Source organism: Aulonocara sp. 'chitande type north' Nkhata Bay, linkage group LG20 (assembly GCF_057382095.1).
Source record: "Aulonocara sp. 'chitande type north' Nkhata Bay isolate Kocher_YH1m ecotype deep benthic linkage group LG20, A_spYH_male_GT1.1, whole genome shotgun sequence".
NCBI classification, from domain to species: domain Eukaryota; kingdom Metazoa; phylum Chordata; class Actinopteri; order Cichliformes; family Cichlidae; genus Aulonocara; species Aulonocara sp. 'chitande type north' Nkhata Bay.
In genome coordinates this window covers 1,262,501-1,281,582 of record NC_141363.1, presented here as the reverse complement: position 1 = coordinate 1,281,582, position 19,082 = coordinate 1,262,501, and the positions used below count along the sequence as shown (strand labels likewise).

At 41.6% G+C, this 19,082-nt stretch overlaps 1 protein-coding gene across 3 annotated transcripts; it reads right to left on the bottom strand.

The window, feature by feature from the left end:
* Positions 1-89: 89 nt before the first annotated feature.
* Positions 90-5,327, bottom strand: LOC147304742 (uncharacterized). Of its 3 annotated transcripts, none has more exons than XM_086276664.1 (6): positions 5,298-5,327; positions 2,725-2,759; positions 1,836-2,043; positions 1,620-1,726; positions 1,163-1,310; positions 90-916 (listed from the first exon to the last, which is right to left on the bottom strand). In XM_086276664.1, exons 2-6 carry the CDS (start codon positions 2,743-2,745, stop codon positions 609-611), a joined length of 792 nt encoding a protein of 263 aa, XP_086132790.1. In that variant the 5' UTR covers positions 2,746-2,759; positions 5,298-5,327; the 3' UTR covers positions 90-608. The 3 variants fall into 3 exon arrangements, with proteins under 3 accessions (XP_086132790.1, XP_086132789.1, XP_086132791.1); XM_086276663.1 differs by lacking the exon at positions 5,298-5,327 and adding an exon at positions 2,943-3,145; XM_086276665.1 differs by lacking the exons at positions 2,725-2,759; positions 5,298-5,327 and having other exon boundaries at positions 1,836-2,172.
* Positions 5,328-19,082: the final 13,755 nt, after the last annotated feature.

Sequence of the window (19,082 nt, the reverse complement as noted above, 5' to 3'; positions counted from 1 at the left end):
TGGCTGTGGGTGCAGGTCTGTCCGTCCATGTCTGTGTTTATTTGAGCCACATGCACTGTGCGGGTTATCTTTAGCATTTTACACACACACACAAGCATATAGTCAGATGTTCTGAAAATATGTGCAGATTTATTTTATCATAAAAAAGACATTTTTGACACAAACAGATCATGTTTTCTTAACCAAAATGAAGAAGATGATTGTAAACTGTATCTGCTAAATATCTGCGATACAGAATCACACACAAAGAAGAGAAATATGCTACTTTTATTTGAAGGATTTAAGTTCTACTTATAAAGTAGATGTTCTACAATAACCTTTTCGATTTACATGATAAAAGCCAGATCACCTCTCCCACCTAGCCTGTACCTGAAGTTTGCATTTACAGTTCTTCCCCTCACACTGAATACAATGTGGGTCTGTATGTATAACTGACTCTGAGCTACGGTGCATCCGCTTCTGGCTTTCAAATACTCAGTATTCATTTGTTATTCAAAATGCCACAGAACTATAATAAGCAGACACGAGATTCATGGGACACCCAAAGTGATTTCCCTTGACATCCTTTGTCCTTATTCTATTTCTATGCTAACATAGACTCATTGTTTCTACTTTGTATTTGAGTCTCCCTGTAGACATTTTAGCGTCTTCTCATCAAAGCGGTAAGTGAGCTTCCGTTTAACTTTGTGAATCTCGCCTGTGCGAGAGTAGTTCCTTAGAGCCCGTGCCATCTTCTGGTACGTCATGGGCTTGCGATTCCCCTTTCGCCGACCCCACAGCTGGGCCAGGCTCTCCTTGTTTTGGGAAGAGAACTGAAATGTGCCAGAGGAGGACTGGACCCACCAGATGCAGCTACGCATCGATGGCGTCTGAAGCATCTCAAACAGGAACTGGAACAGCCGCTCCTTCCTCTTTCCTTAGGAGGAAAAAGGGGATGTAAATACAAATATGAGGTAACACTGTCTCATATGTGCGTGCATGAAAACAGAATGCTGTGTGGGAGACGTTTGGTATTTGTAGGCTGTTGAGAGTTTTAGTTCTTACACACATGTTCAAATGTGGTTCTGTCTATGTCTGTGTGTGTGTGTGTGTGTGTGTGTGTGTGTGTGTGTGTGTGTGTGTGTGTGTGTGTGTGTGTGTGTGTGTGTGTGTGCCACTCTACCTGACAGTGGTGCAAGAGGCAGGGGATCTCTGTCCTTCCTGCTCCCTGTGTCAGAGGATGGTGACGGCGAATCCTGGTACTGGGAGCTACTGGACTGGGAATCTGAGTCAATGTATCCAGATGCCTCATCGGAATATGCTATGTGTCCCTGTGGTGAACACACACACACACACACGCACACACGCACACACACACACACACACGCACACACGCACACACACACACACACACACACACACACACACACACACACACACACACACACACGCACACACACACACACACACACACACACACACAGACAAAAACGTGTAACTATCTTTATAAATCATATACAACACCAATGAAATGGCTCATGTTAGTCTAAATTCTACTTCGAGTTGATCGTGCCTCTCACACAGTATGAAAAAGATAATTAAGGCTAAATTTACCAGGAAGTTGAGGTTCTTGAACTTACCCACTGGTTGTCATGGGGACTAGGCCAGGCTTGGGGCTGCTGTCTGTATTCCTCACTGTGAGAGCCACAGTGCCACTCATAAGCATGCTGACCTGACCAACTATTCTCTATAGAGAAACACAAAAGAGATACATGTAGAAATAATCCACACTCAGACACACTCTGGCATCTCTCTTATCTTCCCCCCCCGGCCATCATTACCATCATGACACTAACCTATAATTCTGCTGCCTTGGTGGGAGTGTATATGTTGCCCCATTGAGGTCAGAGGTGATGCAGGCGTGTGTGCAGGCTGGACCTCCAGTGAATGCTCCTGCAGGTACTCCTCGATGACTTCCAGGTCAACCTCAGGGCAGGAGGAAGGAGCCACTCCACTCCAGGCTCCCCTGCCTCCACTTAGCTTGATCTCAGTTGCATAAGCCATCTGACACACACACACGGCAGGACATAATGAACATTTGCATTTGTTGTATCTATTGTCAGTGATAGCCTGAGGCGTTACTATGACACATAACACCCATTTTGTTTTGTTTTCTTTCTTTCTTCTCATGAAGCCCACTGATGTTCTGTTGTGTGCCACTGTTGTGCTGTGATGCACACAGTGAATGATTTTGCTATCTGAAGATCACTGACGGACACATTCATCAATTTTGAATGAGCCTCGTTCTGTTTAGAGCCCTAAAAAAGGAGCACAGCTCATTGTTATAATAGGATTAATTTAAATAGCACACATTTGCAAAACTTAATCTCGCACCAATGAAATGAATTTGATCCTAGCTCTGTGCTGAAGGGTTTGTGTTTTGGATAAGAGCCGAGGAACAACACTGCAAGCATGTGTATTTTAGTTTGACTGGCAAATTTATGCAAGTGTTTGTGTTTTCACGGCCACAGATAACATGCAGGTAACCGTACCATATGGCTTAGCTTTTCATAGCCCATTTTCCAGTAGCCTTTTACCATCAGTCTATACATAGATGACATGGTAATATTTAAGACCACATTGTCACTCAGATCCAGTTATAAATATATAAATATGCCTTTCCTTCCTTCACACAATGCCCAACAAAAAATAGAGAAAGTATCAAAAAAATCTGATCAAACTCACCGTCTCCATTTCTGTCAGCATACCAAAAGGATGATCTGGAAAGAGAAGACGACCTCATCAGTTGAGCCAGTGGTCAAAACTTTGTCAAACATGAACTGAGAAGTGAAAGAAGCCGTCACACATAAACTCAACAGCACTTCTCTAACTTATCAGACACCATCATATGAAAAGAAACGACAAAAAAGCTGACTTGAGCGAATAAGCAAAGATCGACGTACCCGTCGAAGGCGCACTCCTGCGTGTGGTGCAGTAAAGTAATATCCTCAGGCATTAAAAGGCGGAGATGTCAGAATGTGAATGCTCACCTGTGTGATGTTCCACCTGGATGTCATCTCTCTTATACTCTATCCACACATGCCCTCCTCCCCCTCTCATTGGCCAGTGAGGGCTGTCAAAAGGGGGGAGTGGTTTATTTTGCCTATCTATTGTCTCTTCATACAATGTAATTTTTACGTTAGTATTATCCAAAGTGCTACTGTACAGTCACTGGTTTTATAATTGTTTTCAGATGTACAGACGTTTAAATGTCAGCAATAAAGTTTGTCCTGTTTTTGGAGATTGTCAGTGTTTCACATTTTAAGGGAGTCAAAGCCTGCGGTGTGCCTGTGGTTTCTTATCATTTCATTTGGCACAGACGAGGTGCCATGGAGGACAATAATGTGGCCATATTATTTTGATTTTATATTTCTGTTGAGGTCAAACATGAAACTCATATGAGTAGGTTAAAAAATATGATCTGATATATATATATATATGATAAATATGATGAGTGATGGGTATTTTACACATTATATTTGTTGCAGAAAAACAGATTCTCTAGAGCACAGTAACATGTAGATGTAAGTACATCTAAGGATATTTAGACATTTGTACTGTACCCTAATTTCAGAACTATGACTCACATTAAAACTTATTTGCAGACGTTTTGTATTTACAGCATTCGTTATGTTAAAACTGGGCATTTGCATAAAATCAAGTGAGAGAAGAGTGAAGGCATGCTCTCTATGCAAGGTCCGTCTCCAGGACTACTTAAAAAAAATCTAATCCTAACTAGGAAAAATAATCCTCGGGAATATCATACTTCCAATGCCTAAATGCCAGGATTTAATTATCAATGCTTGGAGTTAAAAAGAGTAAAAAATTCTTAAAACACTTAAAAGACTTTACACATCCTCAGGACAATGCAGTTAAGGTAAAATGTGCTGTAAAAGTAAAATGTTACAACTCATCTGTGTCACAGATAATCCGCTGGTTTCACTTAACCACAAAGTTGTAACTGTAACTGTAATCTGAAATTATTTGTCATCACAGTGATAATGAATGCTCCTACACAATGACATTGTTCTTCATAAACCATTGCAGGGAAGCAAACAGCGGCAGGCATTACATCACCCCGCAGGTTTAGAAAACAGCGTCATTCATAGGTGGCTTTTGATGTGCGCTGCATTGTGGCTGCTTCCTTTTTTGTGCTGTTTTTGTTGTGTGTGTGTTTTTTTTAAATTTCAGGCGTAGATTCCTGGACGCAACATGTGTTGTAGCGCAACATGTGCTTTCTTTCGCACGATGTATATAGGAGAGGGATTTCCCCAAAGCTTTTTTTTGATCTGTGACAACAAACCTGTCAACCTCTTAGAGTCTGCTGCGTGCACTGTCAGGTTCGCTACAACAGTCTGAGTGCTCAAACGAACCAAGTTAAGAGTAGATAATATTAAAGCAGATAGTGCCTTTATTCCAATGCTATTTTGTGTGTGTGTGTCTGTGTGTTTAACCTGTGTTCATTTGAGGTCCCGCAAACAGTCCAGTAGGACACGAAACTCTTTTTCTAGTGGCGAGTAAACAGGAGTGTCAGCGATTCTTTATGTTAACCAAATGTTAAACTGATGAACTTTTTACAGTGTAGTTCTGCAAGGCATGCTGGGACATGATGAGCATCTACATCCAAAAAAAGCACGAAGCAAAGCAGCAAACTGTGTTATCAAAGGCCACTGACTCATGATAAGCACTGTCGTAACAAATCCAGCCGATTGCCTGCTTGGATGAATGATATATGGTGCATATGAAGCCGTAGAAGCAGTGGGTATCACAGCACGATAAAAACACCGGGAATCTGGACAATAACTTTATAGCGTGTCATCGATCTGTGTACATGTTCAGTACACTGAAATATTACCACAGGCACATTCCCTGTAAATGATCAGGGTACACAGGGATCATGGTGATTGAGGGTCATTATGTCATAGTGAACGAGCAAACACTTGGTTGGCTTTCAGAGTCAGAAACGTCTTAACTAAAGATATCTGCAGTCAGATGTTTCTGCTGCTTAAATCCAGAGAAATGGTCCAACACCAGGGGTGTCAAACAGTCCTCGAGGGAGCTCTTTACACGCGTCCCTGCTGCAGCACACTGAATAAAATTAGGGCATTAGCCAGACTGCAGAACTTGACTGCTTGCTGATGTGGCCATTCAGCCATTGATTCCTGTTACAGCATCTCATGAGTGAATGAACATAAACATAAACATGCAATAAAAGTACTTTTAGAAGTACATTTTTCCAAACACTTACATTTACTTACATTTATTTAGATTTACTTGAGTATTGTTAGGGGTCGCCACCTCAGCATGCAGTCAAGTTCTATAGTTTTGCTAATGACCTGTTTATTTTATTCAGGTGTGTTGCAGCAGGGACACGTGCATGTTTTAAATTAATAGTGAATCAGTCCAGAAAAACCTGTCCAGCAAGGGGGAGCCATATCTTCTTTGAAAGATCAGCAGTATTTCTCGTACCTAACGCACGTGATCCCAATTTTTTTTAACTCTCAGGATGCTGACAGTATATTCCATATATTATATTAAAGTACAACCACAAGTGAGAAAGAAACGACAGAGTAGGCTGTGGTCTTTATAATGAAGAAGGATATATGAGGAATATTTGCTTACAGATCCCATGACCAGTATCATAATATCATAATTCTTTTTTTATGAACCTTCAGTTTCAGGAGGTCTCAGTTACACAAATACCATAGTAAGGATTGTTGCATGAAACTGATACCTACCTACCTACCTACCTACCTATCTATCTATCTATCTATCTATCTATCTATCTATCTATCTCACAAAAAAGTTTTCCATTATATGTAAGAGTTCATGTACCAATTAAAACAAACTTTCATGCAATTTCCTAAAAAGATAAAATAACCAGGTAATTGTATTTTTTATAAGGTCAAAGTTCATCTCAGGAGGGGCGCACACTGATTCAGTTTTACTCAGCTATACTCTCATCAATCAACCAAATGATTGATGAGAGTATAACTTATACCTGTGACACTTTTATTTTTCCACGTTTCATGTGTTTGGCAGCTGCACCCTGAGATAAATGCTTAGAGTTTAAGTCAGTTAAAGTCAGAAATGCAGGTTTTCAGGCACTCAAATAATCGAGCTGAGAGGAAAACAAGCTGCCTAATTGTTGACAGATGTTGCATCATTTTTATACAAAAAAACCACCCATGTCTTCATACAAAATTTGAAATTACAGCAACAACCAAAAACAAAAAAAAACAGCTTGCAGATTCGGGGGGTTGCTTTGCAACATGTGGTCAACATATGAAAGTCTATATTTCACTCAGAGACACAAACCAAGTAATTTTGATGCCAAAAGCTAAAGAAGGAAAGAAAAGGAAAAGTCAGCTGTACAGATTTGAAAGTGTTCTGTTGTAGCTCTTGGCACAAAGAGCAGATAAGAGCAATCGCCAGGTCAGATTTGCTTTACCCCGTCTGCATCCATAACATTGCACAAATGTGTGTTAAAGACGTGTCAGCATCCACAGTAGTACCAAGACATTACTGCTATCTGCAAGAACAGTTGTGCAAAAGTGTTGAATGAAATGTTTAAGGTTAGAAATAGTTGTAGCTGCAGTTGTAGGAATGATTCTTTGTCAAAATACCCACAAGAGCTTCACAAAAGGACTTGATAAACGTGTTCGGAAAAACCCTCAGCATTCAGTGTTACAGCTGACGGTTAGGGTTCTTAGAGGGCAGTCTGCACCTGGAGCATTCAGGCAAGGCGATAAGGCCAGAGAGACATTGGACCCTTGCACTCAGTAACACACACACACACACACACACACACACACACACACACACACACACACACACACACACACACACACACACACACACACACACTTGCACAGGTGGGTGAAATCTAAGAATTATTGCTTTACTAGAAAATGTAGGTGTTACAATTTGTGTTTTTGGACCTGAAATGTGTTACAGGAAACTGGAGTGGGAAAGCTAAATACGATGTGGCAATCCATCAATGTGCTCAAGAATTTACATCCAGGGGAGTCGTGCTTTAATCAGGGAATCGTTTCAAGAAGTGTTCGAGGCCAAACAAACTTAATTGATTACTTTTTCCTATCTCAAGAAGGCAGGTTAACCATCACTAGATTTATCTGCTGCACATAATCTTCTCCACTTTCCTAATTTCTTGGAAGTCAAAAAGATGATGATGACATTTTGCTGCTGTTGACATGCGTTTTCATATATTTCCCTGTTTCTTTCGTTGCTGTGCATTTGTAACGGTGTCCATGCGTGCGCGAGCGATTTAATCAACTAACCGCACTACGTCTGAGTCACTTGATGTTTAACGGTCAAAGAATAGCAGGTGAATTGTAAAACTGGCTTATGAATGCATGTGTATACACACACGCTCACAAACACACATTCAACCACTTAATGACCATTAGTGTGCGAGGCCTTGAAGCAAAGGGGCTGTGTGCATGTCTGTGTGTGTGTGTGTGTCCAGGTGTAATAGGTTTACAGTTACAGCCAAACCCCTTAGATTAGTGAGCATACGCAAATCACCTTTACTCATGCAGGTTACTGGGAATTTCCCCAACGTCTACCCAAAAGTGTGTGTGTGCCAAGACATTAGTGACAGTGGGTGTTTTTTTCACAGTAGCAATCTTTCAGTGAACAAACACTAAACATAAACATGCGCTGAGTATGAGAGATGCTCACGATTTATTTACTGAAATCTAGCTGCTTCACAGGCATAAACACAAAAATCGTATTGTTTGATTTAAATGGTTTCATTTGTGTCGGACTAAACGTCTACCTAATAATGATTTGTGTCATCTGTAGTTAGGGAGCAACAGTTTGTTTTTTAAATTCTGCCTCGTGTTCACACCCATGGGCAGGGCCCTGAGTGTAGCCAGGTGATTCCAGTGAACAGTCTGGCAGGTGAGCAGGCAGGTGGACACCATGGTGTTGACATACTAACTGTGTATGAGAGACACTGGAAAGTATGCAAAACTTGAGGTTGATTCCTCTCTCACACACACACATACACACACCCCACCCAACACCATCACCTCCTCCACCTTTCAATTCGTTTCACACACTGTTGTCTGTCACTCTTGCGTTCTTGGTTAACACAAAGACAAAAGCTTTTTATTTATGTATTTCAGACGTTTCTGACAATCACTTGCGATTGTTTTGCCCAGATGTAGTTCATTATAACCACCTTGCAGCACGCAACTAAACGCATGCAGTTTGCAAATGGTCACCAGCAGTGCGGTGGTCAGATGGTGCAGAGGACAACATGCATTACTCATGTGGGAACGCTGGAGATAAGGAGAGGGATTGGGAACTCATGGAACTTTGCATTCCCACGGAAGATTGTTTGTGTCCTCCAGTAGGCCATCCGACAATCTGCGGTCTCAATAAACACTCATAAACCATCACACAGACACGCACACAACCCCACCGGCCTTATCGCAATAACACATAAACTCAAGTGTGAAGACGGTACATAAATCATCTGCTTTCACAGCCAGATAAGCACGGGCAAAGAAAGCTAGAGCGGGAGCGTAAAAGTTTTTATCACGCTCTGAAGATAAAGAAAAACATCTACACAAAATGTTCCAAAGAACACAATAAAGAGCCTGATGGTGTTTGATGAGCTATTCTGAAAGCAGCCCCTGTTGCACAGAGCAAAGCCCACACACTTCACACTTGGCGAAGCCATTCATATTGTCTCCGTGCTCAGTGTTCTCCTGCAGGAGGCCCACACCTCCACAGCTGTCACAAGGGCAGGGGAGGCGAAACAATAGCTGTCTTTTCTTTCCCTCCCTGAACTTGTCGCCTCATTTGCAAAAAGAATCACATGTAGCATCTGCCTCTTGCCATGTTTAGACTGTGCATGCATCTTCCAAAATATGGTGCCGTCTGATGTTTCATATTAAATACCATTTGTTTTTGTGAGTCCTTGGCTTCAGATCATGACGTGACATCAAAAATATTCGGTGTAGTTTGTTTTCCAGGTTTAAAGCCTTTTTGGCTTTAAACCGATTATTCCTAAGTGAGCACAGGCTTAGGAGGAAAGTATAGAAAGTTATATTCCTGCAAATTCCTAGTCTGCTTATCCTGAGTTAGGTGTTTGAAGAATTAATCATACTGCCACCACTCCTGTTACCTTCTTTCTTCTTCACTGGACCAGAAGGATGTGTGTCCAAAGTCCATGCGCTAATGCTGTTGGGAATTTTTTTTTCTTGGCCCTCTTTTAATAACTACCAATCAATCATGGTTTCAGTGTCACAGGTGAACGTATGACTCTCTTTATGACCATAATTTACCATCTTCTGGTTATTTCCAGCCTCTCAAACTGGTTTCACAATGTGACAGCTCAGTGCACTTCAATGAACACTTTAGTCACCAGATCTGAATCCATTGTCTTTGTATGTGGCAGCATGTTAAGCATGCATGTGAAAAATCTGCACAAATTATGCAACGCTACCAAGTCAGCAGAATCTTAAAAGAAAAAACATCTTGAGATAAAGAAAGAGGAATAAAACACAAGTTACATCTTGGAAAAGAATCCAAAATTTCCAAAAGGGACGTGTTGAAACAACAGTCTCGACACTTTTATTCGATTAAGATTAAATCCATGGAAACAACATCCAGCTGGGTTTTTCTGCTGTGATTTCTGCACCTTTAGGACTGCCCAGTGGAGTCAGGATAATTGAGTCAGCATGCATGTACTGTACTCAGAAATCATGCAATTATGGCTTCCTCTTTCCAGAGAAGACAGTGTCATCGTCACAGTTACTCCTGGATATTTATCACTTCTCATCTGCGGTCAGCAGAAGTAATGACATGCAGTTTGGGCTGTGAAGTGCATGAGACTTCAAGCTCCTGTGGTTTCAGAATTTGCTGAAAGTGCAGTAACAGAATAATTCAGTCAAAGACAGTGTAGCCTCTGGAAGTTTTAAACCCGTCTGAGTGGAATTTCTGTGACTGTAAAGATTATTTACAATTATTTGACGTGTGGTTACTTATTAGTATTACAAATTGATCGTCGATGAGGAAGAACTTAAAGTGCATCTGCCGCAATCTGGAACTTGAATGGGGCTCTCCCATCAAAGACAGCCAATGTCAACTTCTACCTCAAATAATAACGACTACCGTTTGATGTTTTCCAGAGAAAAGGTCAATCACGCTACATATTCAGTTGCAACCTCAGCAAAAAAGGAAAAAACATTTCCCAAAGCTCTGGGTGAAAGGATTCTGACAAGAGAAAGTACATTTTAGGAAGAATGTAGGGAATTGGACGTCTTGCTGTATGCAGCAGATATCCTTTATTTATCATACTTATCACGGACCACTTTAGTTAAACGAAGGTTGGTATTTCCAGCTACAGAAAATTATGTGTGTCTGTTCTGAAAGCACATCCCTGCCCTTCTGTGTGCATAAATGGAGGGTGAGACAGAAAAGAACAGACATTAGTGGCACAGATACAACACTGATTCAGACTCAAGCATAGCAAAAACTGGGCTGGAGGTGTTGCAAAGCAGCTTTGAGATTCATAGCAACTGTAAAGTAAATAGCACGCCATACGTGAAAGACGGCATTTGGATGGTATTTGAGCAAAGAGCTGATAAGAGATGTCATGTTAACAGTATATGCCATATTTGCTGCGTGTACATGTTTTCAGCAACAGCTTAAATCCCACCAGCTGTGTACATATGAACCATATGAGACGACAAGCACTTTAGAAAACCTTTTGCTGTGTTGTCGCAGTGTTACAGATCCATCAAAAGTATTTGAGCTTGCACTCCACTGTCCACATTGTTATTCATGACAAGCAGTGTTGGTCAAGTTACTTGAAAAAAGTAATCAGTAATTAATTACTGATTACTTCCCCCCAAAAGTAATCCAGTTACTTTACTGATTACTTATTTTCAAAAGTAATTAATTACTTAGTTACTTAGTTACTTTTTAAAAACACAATTTACAACCTGAAGAGGTGATAAAGCGATAGATCTTTCAGCCCAATTCTACTTTTTCTACATAATCCATCATACAAAATGTAATCAAATGGAAAAGTCTCTTTTTTTTAAACTTGTTTTATTAGTTTTAATCTTTTAACTTTATGCATCAAGCAAAAATTTAATTATATGCAACATTCTCTGACTTGAATAAATTAGTTTAACATTTAAACCTATTTTCTGCACATTCCAGCACATAAAATAAAATATTTTTTGTGTTTACACTCAGTCTTTCAAATAGATGCAAGTAAAACACAGCAGAAAATAAATAAAGTCAAAGACTCAGCGGTCCTGTTGCTCTATTTTCACCTGTAAAGCAGGAGTGGGGTAGGCGGAGGTTTACCCTGGTGCAGGTGTGCCGCGGTCAGTGGAAGAATCCGCGAGTTTCTCTGTGAGTTTCCCATTACGTTGTAGCTACTCGGAGCTTGTTTAGAGGTTTTTTGGTGTAAAAAGAAGTTTTCTTCCCACGCACGATGGACGCTAATGTTTTTGTCACTTTTTATGGAATCAAACTCAAAGTAAGGTCAGTACTTCCACGCTTTAAACGCTGCATGCTCATACTCTCTCCCGCACTCGATATATGATCCATTGTTGATCTGCACACAGCTGCTGTCACCAACGTCGCACTTGCTTACGTCACTGTCATGACACATTCTCGCAAAAAAATCACGGTTTTAGTAACGCAGTAACGCAGCGTTCCTACGGGAAAGTAACGGTAATCTAATTACCGTTTTGCAATAGTAATCCCTTACTTTACTTGTTACTTGAAAAAAGTAATCAGATTACAGTAACGCGCCCATCTCTGATGACAAGTCAGTGCATCGTGTCATTAAACATGCATGTTGGAGGCTTAGTTCTGTCCGCGAAATCCTCACTGCTGACTCTCAAACCTAGCAGTGAATTCTTTTGACAACATTTCCAGTGGAGTTCAGTGAGCCTGTAATTAATTAATTTGTAACCATTCATACTCAGCTCCTGCTGGCCAGTGTGTCCAACAGAAGCAAAACCATCAAAACTAAGTGCAACCCTAGTTTCTTGTTGTGTTACTGCTCTCTGCTCTCTTTGAGCTGTGGGTATGGGGCAGGAAACAGTTTCTCTTAAAAGTATCTTCTACAGATACCCAAACGCACACAACCCAACACACATTATGTTTTTCCACTTGTGTGCTGTCCTTTTATTTTTTATGTTTTCTAATATTTTCCCCATTTTCTTTCCCCCCTCTTTACCACTCCCATCCTCCCCACCTGTCAGCTGTGGAACTGCTAAATGACACATGTACTGATGTAAATAATAAAATAAAGTAAAATGAGACTAACATGAGGAACCTTTAGAAAGGTTATAGAGCAAATATCTTTAGCACTAAAGTGAGTTCAGATCCTGATTCCTTTTAAATGGTGGCCCACATACAGCCCACTTTAGTCTTTAGTCCAGTGAAACTCTCGTTTCTGTCAGTGTGGAGACGTTTCCTACACATTTAATCCCTGAGATATCTTCATGGGCAACAGTATGTCTCAGTTTTTCTGCATATTAAAGAAATGCAGCTGTACAAAAAATCAAAGAAATCTGTTAGCACGACTTCCTGGGCTTAAACTGTTTCTGGTGAACTCTTGTAAAAAACCTGAAATTTCTATATTACATTTTCTCGATTACTTAATTACTTTGGTTTAGCGTGGATGGCCAGGAGAGAGAGAAATGTGCCCTCACATTTTTGCAAAGGCATCCAGTGGGCCAGATGGGAATCTTTACTGGGCAAACTGTGGCCCCGGGCCTTATGTTTGACACCTGCGCTCTATAACAAACACCAAAACACTCAGGATGTTACACTCTCATCAGTCCCACCATAAACACTATCAGGTAGGAACCAAAATTAACGTTCATATGATGCTATAACGAATAAATACATACACAAAGTAAAATAAATAAAAACATAAATAAATAATGAAGTTAATTGTTGTGAATAATAACAAAGTAATTGATTATATAATAGTCAGTTATGCAAAGTCATAACATTGCGCAGCACAAAGTGATGTTCTGTTACATTAATAACTGCGGTTACATAAGTTTTATGGGTGCTTCAACATTTGTGTGACGCCATCAGCTGGTTGTGCAGCTCTTGACCTGCAGTGATGCTCTTCTGTCCTTTACCAGGAGATGGCGCCATTTTATCAGCCAATTCCCCAAATCCACTCTGGCTCCCGCGCAGCGGCACTAACAAAAACATAATTGCATGATTTAATACGATGATGGTAATCATGCTCTCAGCGATGATAAGCGTCATACCTCCCAGGTGCCTAATTTTGGTTTTAATAGCTATAATCTTTCACATGATCTGCGCCCTGCAGATGACTGGAATTCTATTATAATAGGGCCCCTCTCCCTTCATCTTTCCCTAAAATGTGTTGACGCTCCTGCGTGTCCTATCAAAGTTCTGCATGAATGAGACTCTGTGGAAACAGTCCAACACTTTGAGTCACTGTTAACATTCCATATCAGCCTCCCTCTACAGCTACACGACTGATACTATCACGCAAAACTGGGTAAGGCTACAAACGCAACACAAACATTCACGATTCACACGTCCATTCAGGACTATGAACACACACAATTAAACCCAGTGCTGCGAATATAAACACACACAGACGTGCCAGAACCATCAGCAGTCCCTTTTTTCTGACGCCAATCAACATTTTATAGATAAAATTTACAGGTGCAGGAGTCAGACACACACACGCCTACAAACTCACTCAAAAACACATGGGTCTGATTGCAGCGCCAGTGGCATTGCTCAGAATAGCATCAAACAGAGAGCAGCGTCGTGCATGTGTGGACCTGTAGGCTTCAGTCAGCCCATTTCACCATATTAACCCTCGTATATCACACTGTCACTGAAGAGAGAATAAGCGAAGCAGAGATCAAACACCTGAGAAGCTTTGTCCTGGTACGACAGCGAGTCAAAGGGAGACATAACAAAGTGTTTGGGTGTAACACTTTTAAATGTACGTGTCCTCTTAAGAACAAGATCATGTTTTTGGAAAACAGGGTTGTTTTTACAAACAAACTGTACTCTGCACCCCTCATTTCTTCATATCATAATTGAAATGTGCAAACATAAACTTTAGGGATTCTTGGAGGACATCCACAGCTCATCTCTGGATCTTGGCTGCTTTTTGCTCTGGTCTCTGTCAAAATGATTTTCTTTAATACTGTTGAAGTCTGGGCTTTGGGGAATCCAATCAATGATTGTTCTGGTTTTCCTGCAGTGTGTTTGGGATCACTGTCATGCTGAAAAATAAAAACTCTGCCATATGGTATTTCATGGTGGATCAGAATCTAATAGTTCTTATAATTCCATCAATTTTGACAAAATCCACTGTCAGGAATGCAGCCCCAAACGATGATAGATCTCTGGAGACACTCATCCTTATACCTCTTTGATCATGATTTGAACCAGAACTTTAAAATTCGGATTCATCGCTCCGTAAGACCCGTGGCCACTGATTTTCAGTGCAGTTCTTGTGTAGTCTGGCATACCTCAACATTGTCTCCCCATTTCCCCTGCCTAAAAATGGCTTCTTGACATCCACCTTCCACCGAGACCATTTTGATGAGGCTTTGGTGAACAGCAGAGGGATCAACTGAACAGCCAGATGCATCTCTGAGGTGTTTTTGTGACAGGCCTAATGACATCATTTAAAATTGGTTCTTTGCCAAGTTGTTATACGTAGTCACGATGTGGTTTTATCCCTCGAGTTAGGTACAAATATTAAAGCCACACTAAAACATTTTGCTACTTTTCCTGTTTTTATTTTTTGGTAAGGAGATTTTTCTCACTGTCAGCAAGCCACAAATGCAGCTATTTTACACAGTTTTAACACTGGTGTAACGTGTGATATAAACACGTCAACCTTAGTACAACACGCAAATTGTAAATATGGAAGAATCTGTAGTCAAATACCTTATTTACCTGCAAAAAAGCACAAAAAGCACGACACGTTTAAACCGAGAGCATAACCTGTTTAGTTATGAAGGCACAGAGCGGACGGAGCCATGCAAAACAGATGTGCAGGGACATCTTAAAAAGATTGTGTCACTGACTTTTTGATCTAAAGGTTGTCACGAGGAAGTAAAGGATGGTTCTGAAGGTGCGTTACAGCAACGACACCCTGTCCCACCAGGCTCTTATAAAGCTTCGCTGAACTCAGTGACTGAGTTCATCCCTACAGGGTTATTATTGTCTCATACAAACACACAAATAAGTCCACCACCCTGTTTGTCCACTCACAGCAGCCCCTTTTCTCCAGCCTCTTGCCCCACCCGTGTACCCTGGACCCCTTACCTCATCCACCGTCCTCTGCTGTTCTTTTTCATTCTTCCCTTTGTACTGTGAGATGGAGAGCGGAAGAAAGGGAAACGGGGTGGGTGGGGTGGGGGTGAAGGTAAGGAGAGGGACCTTTGGTTGGCTTTCAGGTGGTTTCACATGAAAAGACAGCACACACTTAAGTTGCCGCCACCGGTAACCCACAGCGTCTCACTTGCTTCCGTTGAGTATACCTGAGTTAGCCTTCAACTGCCTCTGAACAGCCCAGGCAGGCACACATAGAGACAAAGGCACTGTGAACACAAGAATCTCTAAATGCACATACAAGTGTGCAGACACACACACACACACACACATAAACTTCTATCAACTTTCGGTATGTGGCTTAGATTGGAGAGGCACTGGTAGGTGTTTGGTATGCAGGAGTATGGTGGGGAAGAGAAGGGATGTGGGTGAGTAGGCGTGCTGTTATGGAGTGTGTTTTGTGGGAGTGGGGGGGGCTCTGTTTGCACGGCTACTTTCTCTGATCTCCCCCCTGAATGGATGCTTCTTGCTGCGAGGAGCTCAGGTAGCTTTGTCTGTGTGTGTGTGAGTATTTTATTCCCAGGTAGACCACGGTGAGTGCTCTCAAGTCAGTGTCAGGTGTCAGGTAGTTACTTGTCTTCGTGTCTTCAAGGCTGCCTTTGCTTGGATAGTGTTTACAGCCCACAGAGCTCGGCGCAGAGGGGGGAGGAGTACGCAGGCAGCACTGGCTTTGATCTGATGCAGACTGTTTGATAGCATGCGTATGAGTGACTGAGTGAGTGTGAGAAAGAAAAGTGAGAGATATAGATGAAGTATATGAGTGCATGCGTGCTTTCCCACTTGCAGATATTTGAAAACACGTGAAACAGCTTAAACATTCATGCGATGAGCGTGAATTTTAAGCTGTTCGTTCACCGCAGGGCCGGACATAACCTTTCTGGGGCCTTCAGCAGAGTTTTATTTGACACCCTTCATTTTTAACATGTTAGCTGTACATTAATAACTCACAGTTCGTGCAGCATATACTGGTCGCATAACAGATTCATGATTTCTGCAGAAGCATTAACTGAGACCAGTGTGTTTCGGTGAAAGGGCGATGTATTTGTGTGTGGCCCCGAGTTTGATTAAAAAATATCTATATCTAAGTTTTATTAAGAATTTGGTGTTTTAAACTATATTTTACTGTTATGACTGTTGTCGTAATTTTATTATGTAAATCTGAGTGTGCAGGTGCTCCTCCATGATTGGTGCATCCAGGGTGGACAGATCGTACCGATTGGCTAATGACCGGGAGGCAGCGCACGAGAAGACATCGCCAGGGACTGCCAGGTCATTCATCCTCGGCCCCACCCAGCCGGCAGACCGTGTGTTCACTGTTTAACTGTGTTGGTTTAATGTAGGAGCCTGTTTTTGTCGGGTAGGGAGGAAAGTAATTGTTTTTTGGTTTAGTTCTTTTGAACAGGTAAGTTTTATGTACTCCTGAGATAGGCTACCTGTTGTTTGTTGTTTTGGCCTTGGGTTCACCCCGAAGTTATAGTTCGCTCCCTTCCTTTGTTTTTAAATTCCCTCATTGTAAATAAATCACTGTCACAAAGTATTAATTGCGTGATGTGCTACTTGGGGTTGGACGGGGATGGATCACCCCTTATGTTGTGGTCTGCGCCTAGACGGGCCATAACATTTACTCATCGAGTTGTCCACTTTTTACTCAAACAATAATAATTCTTATATTTTCATTCTTATTCCTTATGGATGAATCATTGAGATATATAAACATATAGCCACCTGATGTTTAACAAAACAAACAAAAAAATTCAAGGCCTTCTGTTATTATTTAACACTTTGTAGCTGAAGAATTTTAAAAATGTCCAAGTGAGTGTAGTTAACCAGTCAACAATGTGAGACTCTGTGCTGGGTAAAATATATACTGAATATATCAAATATTATATAACATTTATGGAACTTTATTTAGCTTCTTTTTTTACAGAAATGTGTTGACAGCTAACTTAGCCATATCACACAAACATCACACAAGTCTCAGCACCTGTGTGAATATTTCAGTCTTGGGAAACAGCGGGAACTTTTTTAACACTGGAAAAACTAATGCAGCAAAATTAAACTTGTAACCAAACATCAGATCTATCAGAAGCAGGATAACAGATCCTTGACTTTTCTTCACACAGCGACACATTAACAGTGTAACATTCCCATGTGGGTGCACAGAATTACAAACGAGTAGCGACCCTCTTGGTTACCTCCACTGTGGCAGTCTTGGTGTTAGTTCGCTACAGTTACCTGTTGTAGCAATGAGTCCAGCGGATACTGCACCTCAACCTGAAACACAAAGGCTGAAAGGGCTTATTAGGGAGTTGTGAATGTTCACACCGCCTTGAACTTGAAATGCGCTCGTCCAGTAGGAATGCTGAATCATGTAGGAGGCCACACAGCACGTTACTTTATAACACGATACAAAACCAACAGCAGCAGCTTCACATAAGCAGATTGTTACTTTGTTCTAAATCACCCAGCTTCAAAACGTTTTAATGAAACATGTTCATGAATAAAATGGAAACTAGAAATATGGATATTTCTGGAAATATGCCGACTTGTTGAGCACGCTAACAACATGTCAAGAATAGAATAGCATGTGTGCCTACATATTATATGTGATTATTTCAATATAGTACTTTAATAAGAAGTTTTCTCCTCTCTGCCAAGCGAAATCTGCTAATGCACGGCAATCTGCGCTACACTGCCTCACGCGCAAATATGCAGCACACCGGTCACGATTTTCTATTTGTGGCTAAGTATAAAAATGAGACCAAAGAGACCATTAACAGATAAAGACAGAGAAAGGCACAGAGACAGGCAGGAGACCAGACACGCAGGTTTTTACACTCTGTGTGTTTTAGGGCTCCCCCGAGGCCCGACAATTAGAGTATTTAAAAAGATGACAGGGCTCCAAGCGCAAAAAATGGGAGAGGTCGAGAGCTCAGGGAGTGGAGCAGTTTGCAGGTGTATGAAGAGCGTGTGCATGTTTAATGTGTGTGTATGTGAGTGTACTGTATGATCACACAAGGTGTGCCTGTGAACTGCCTTTTTTATGTGCATTTGAGGTACTGAAGAATAAAAAAGACTTCATAGTAACTCACGCAACATTGTAAAACTGACAATACACAGTAACCTGCTTTCCACTACAAAGAAGAAGAAAAGAGAGAGAGGGAGAGAGAGAGAGCATGGGAGAGAGAGAGCATGGGAGGGAGAGAGAGAGCATGGGAGAGAGAGAGAGAGAGAGAGCATGGGAGAGAGAGAGCATGGGAGAGAGAGAGCATGGGAGGGAGAGAGAGAGCATGGGAGAGAGAGAGCATGGGAGAGAGAGAGCATGGGAGAGAGAGAGAGAGAGGGAGAGAGAGAGAGCATGGGAGAGAGAGAGCATGGGAGAGAGAGAGAGAGAGAGAGAGAGAGAGAGAGAGCATGGGAGAGAGAGAGAGCATGGGAGGAGAGAGAGAGAGGGAGAGAGAGAGCATGGGCGAGAGAGAGCATGGGAGAGAGAGAGAGAGAGAGAGGGAGAGAGCATGGGAGAGAGAGAGAGCATGGGAGGAGAGAGAGAGAGGGAGAGAGAGAGAGCATGGGAGAGAGAGAGCATGGGAGAGAGAGAGCATGGGAGAGAGAGAGAGAGAGAGAGAGAG

Excerpts from the sequence above, each read along its gene's own strand:
- LOC147304742 (XM_086276665.1), bottom strand. The coding sequence starts at position 2,169 with ATGAGAAGAAAGAAAGAAAACAAAACAAAATGGGTGTTATGTGTCATA. Across the intron at positions 1,727-1,835 it reads CCAAGGCAGCAGAATTATAG|AGAATAGTTGGTCAGGTCAG; the intron begins GTTAGTGTCATG and ends GTTTCTCTATAG. Across the intron at positions 917-1,162 it reads GCCTCTTGCACCACTGTCAG|GAAAGAGGAAGGAGCGGCTG; the intron begins GTAGAGTGGCAC and ends TTTCCTCCTAAG.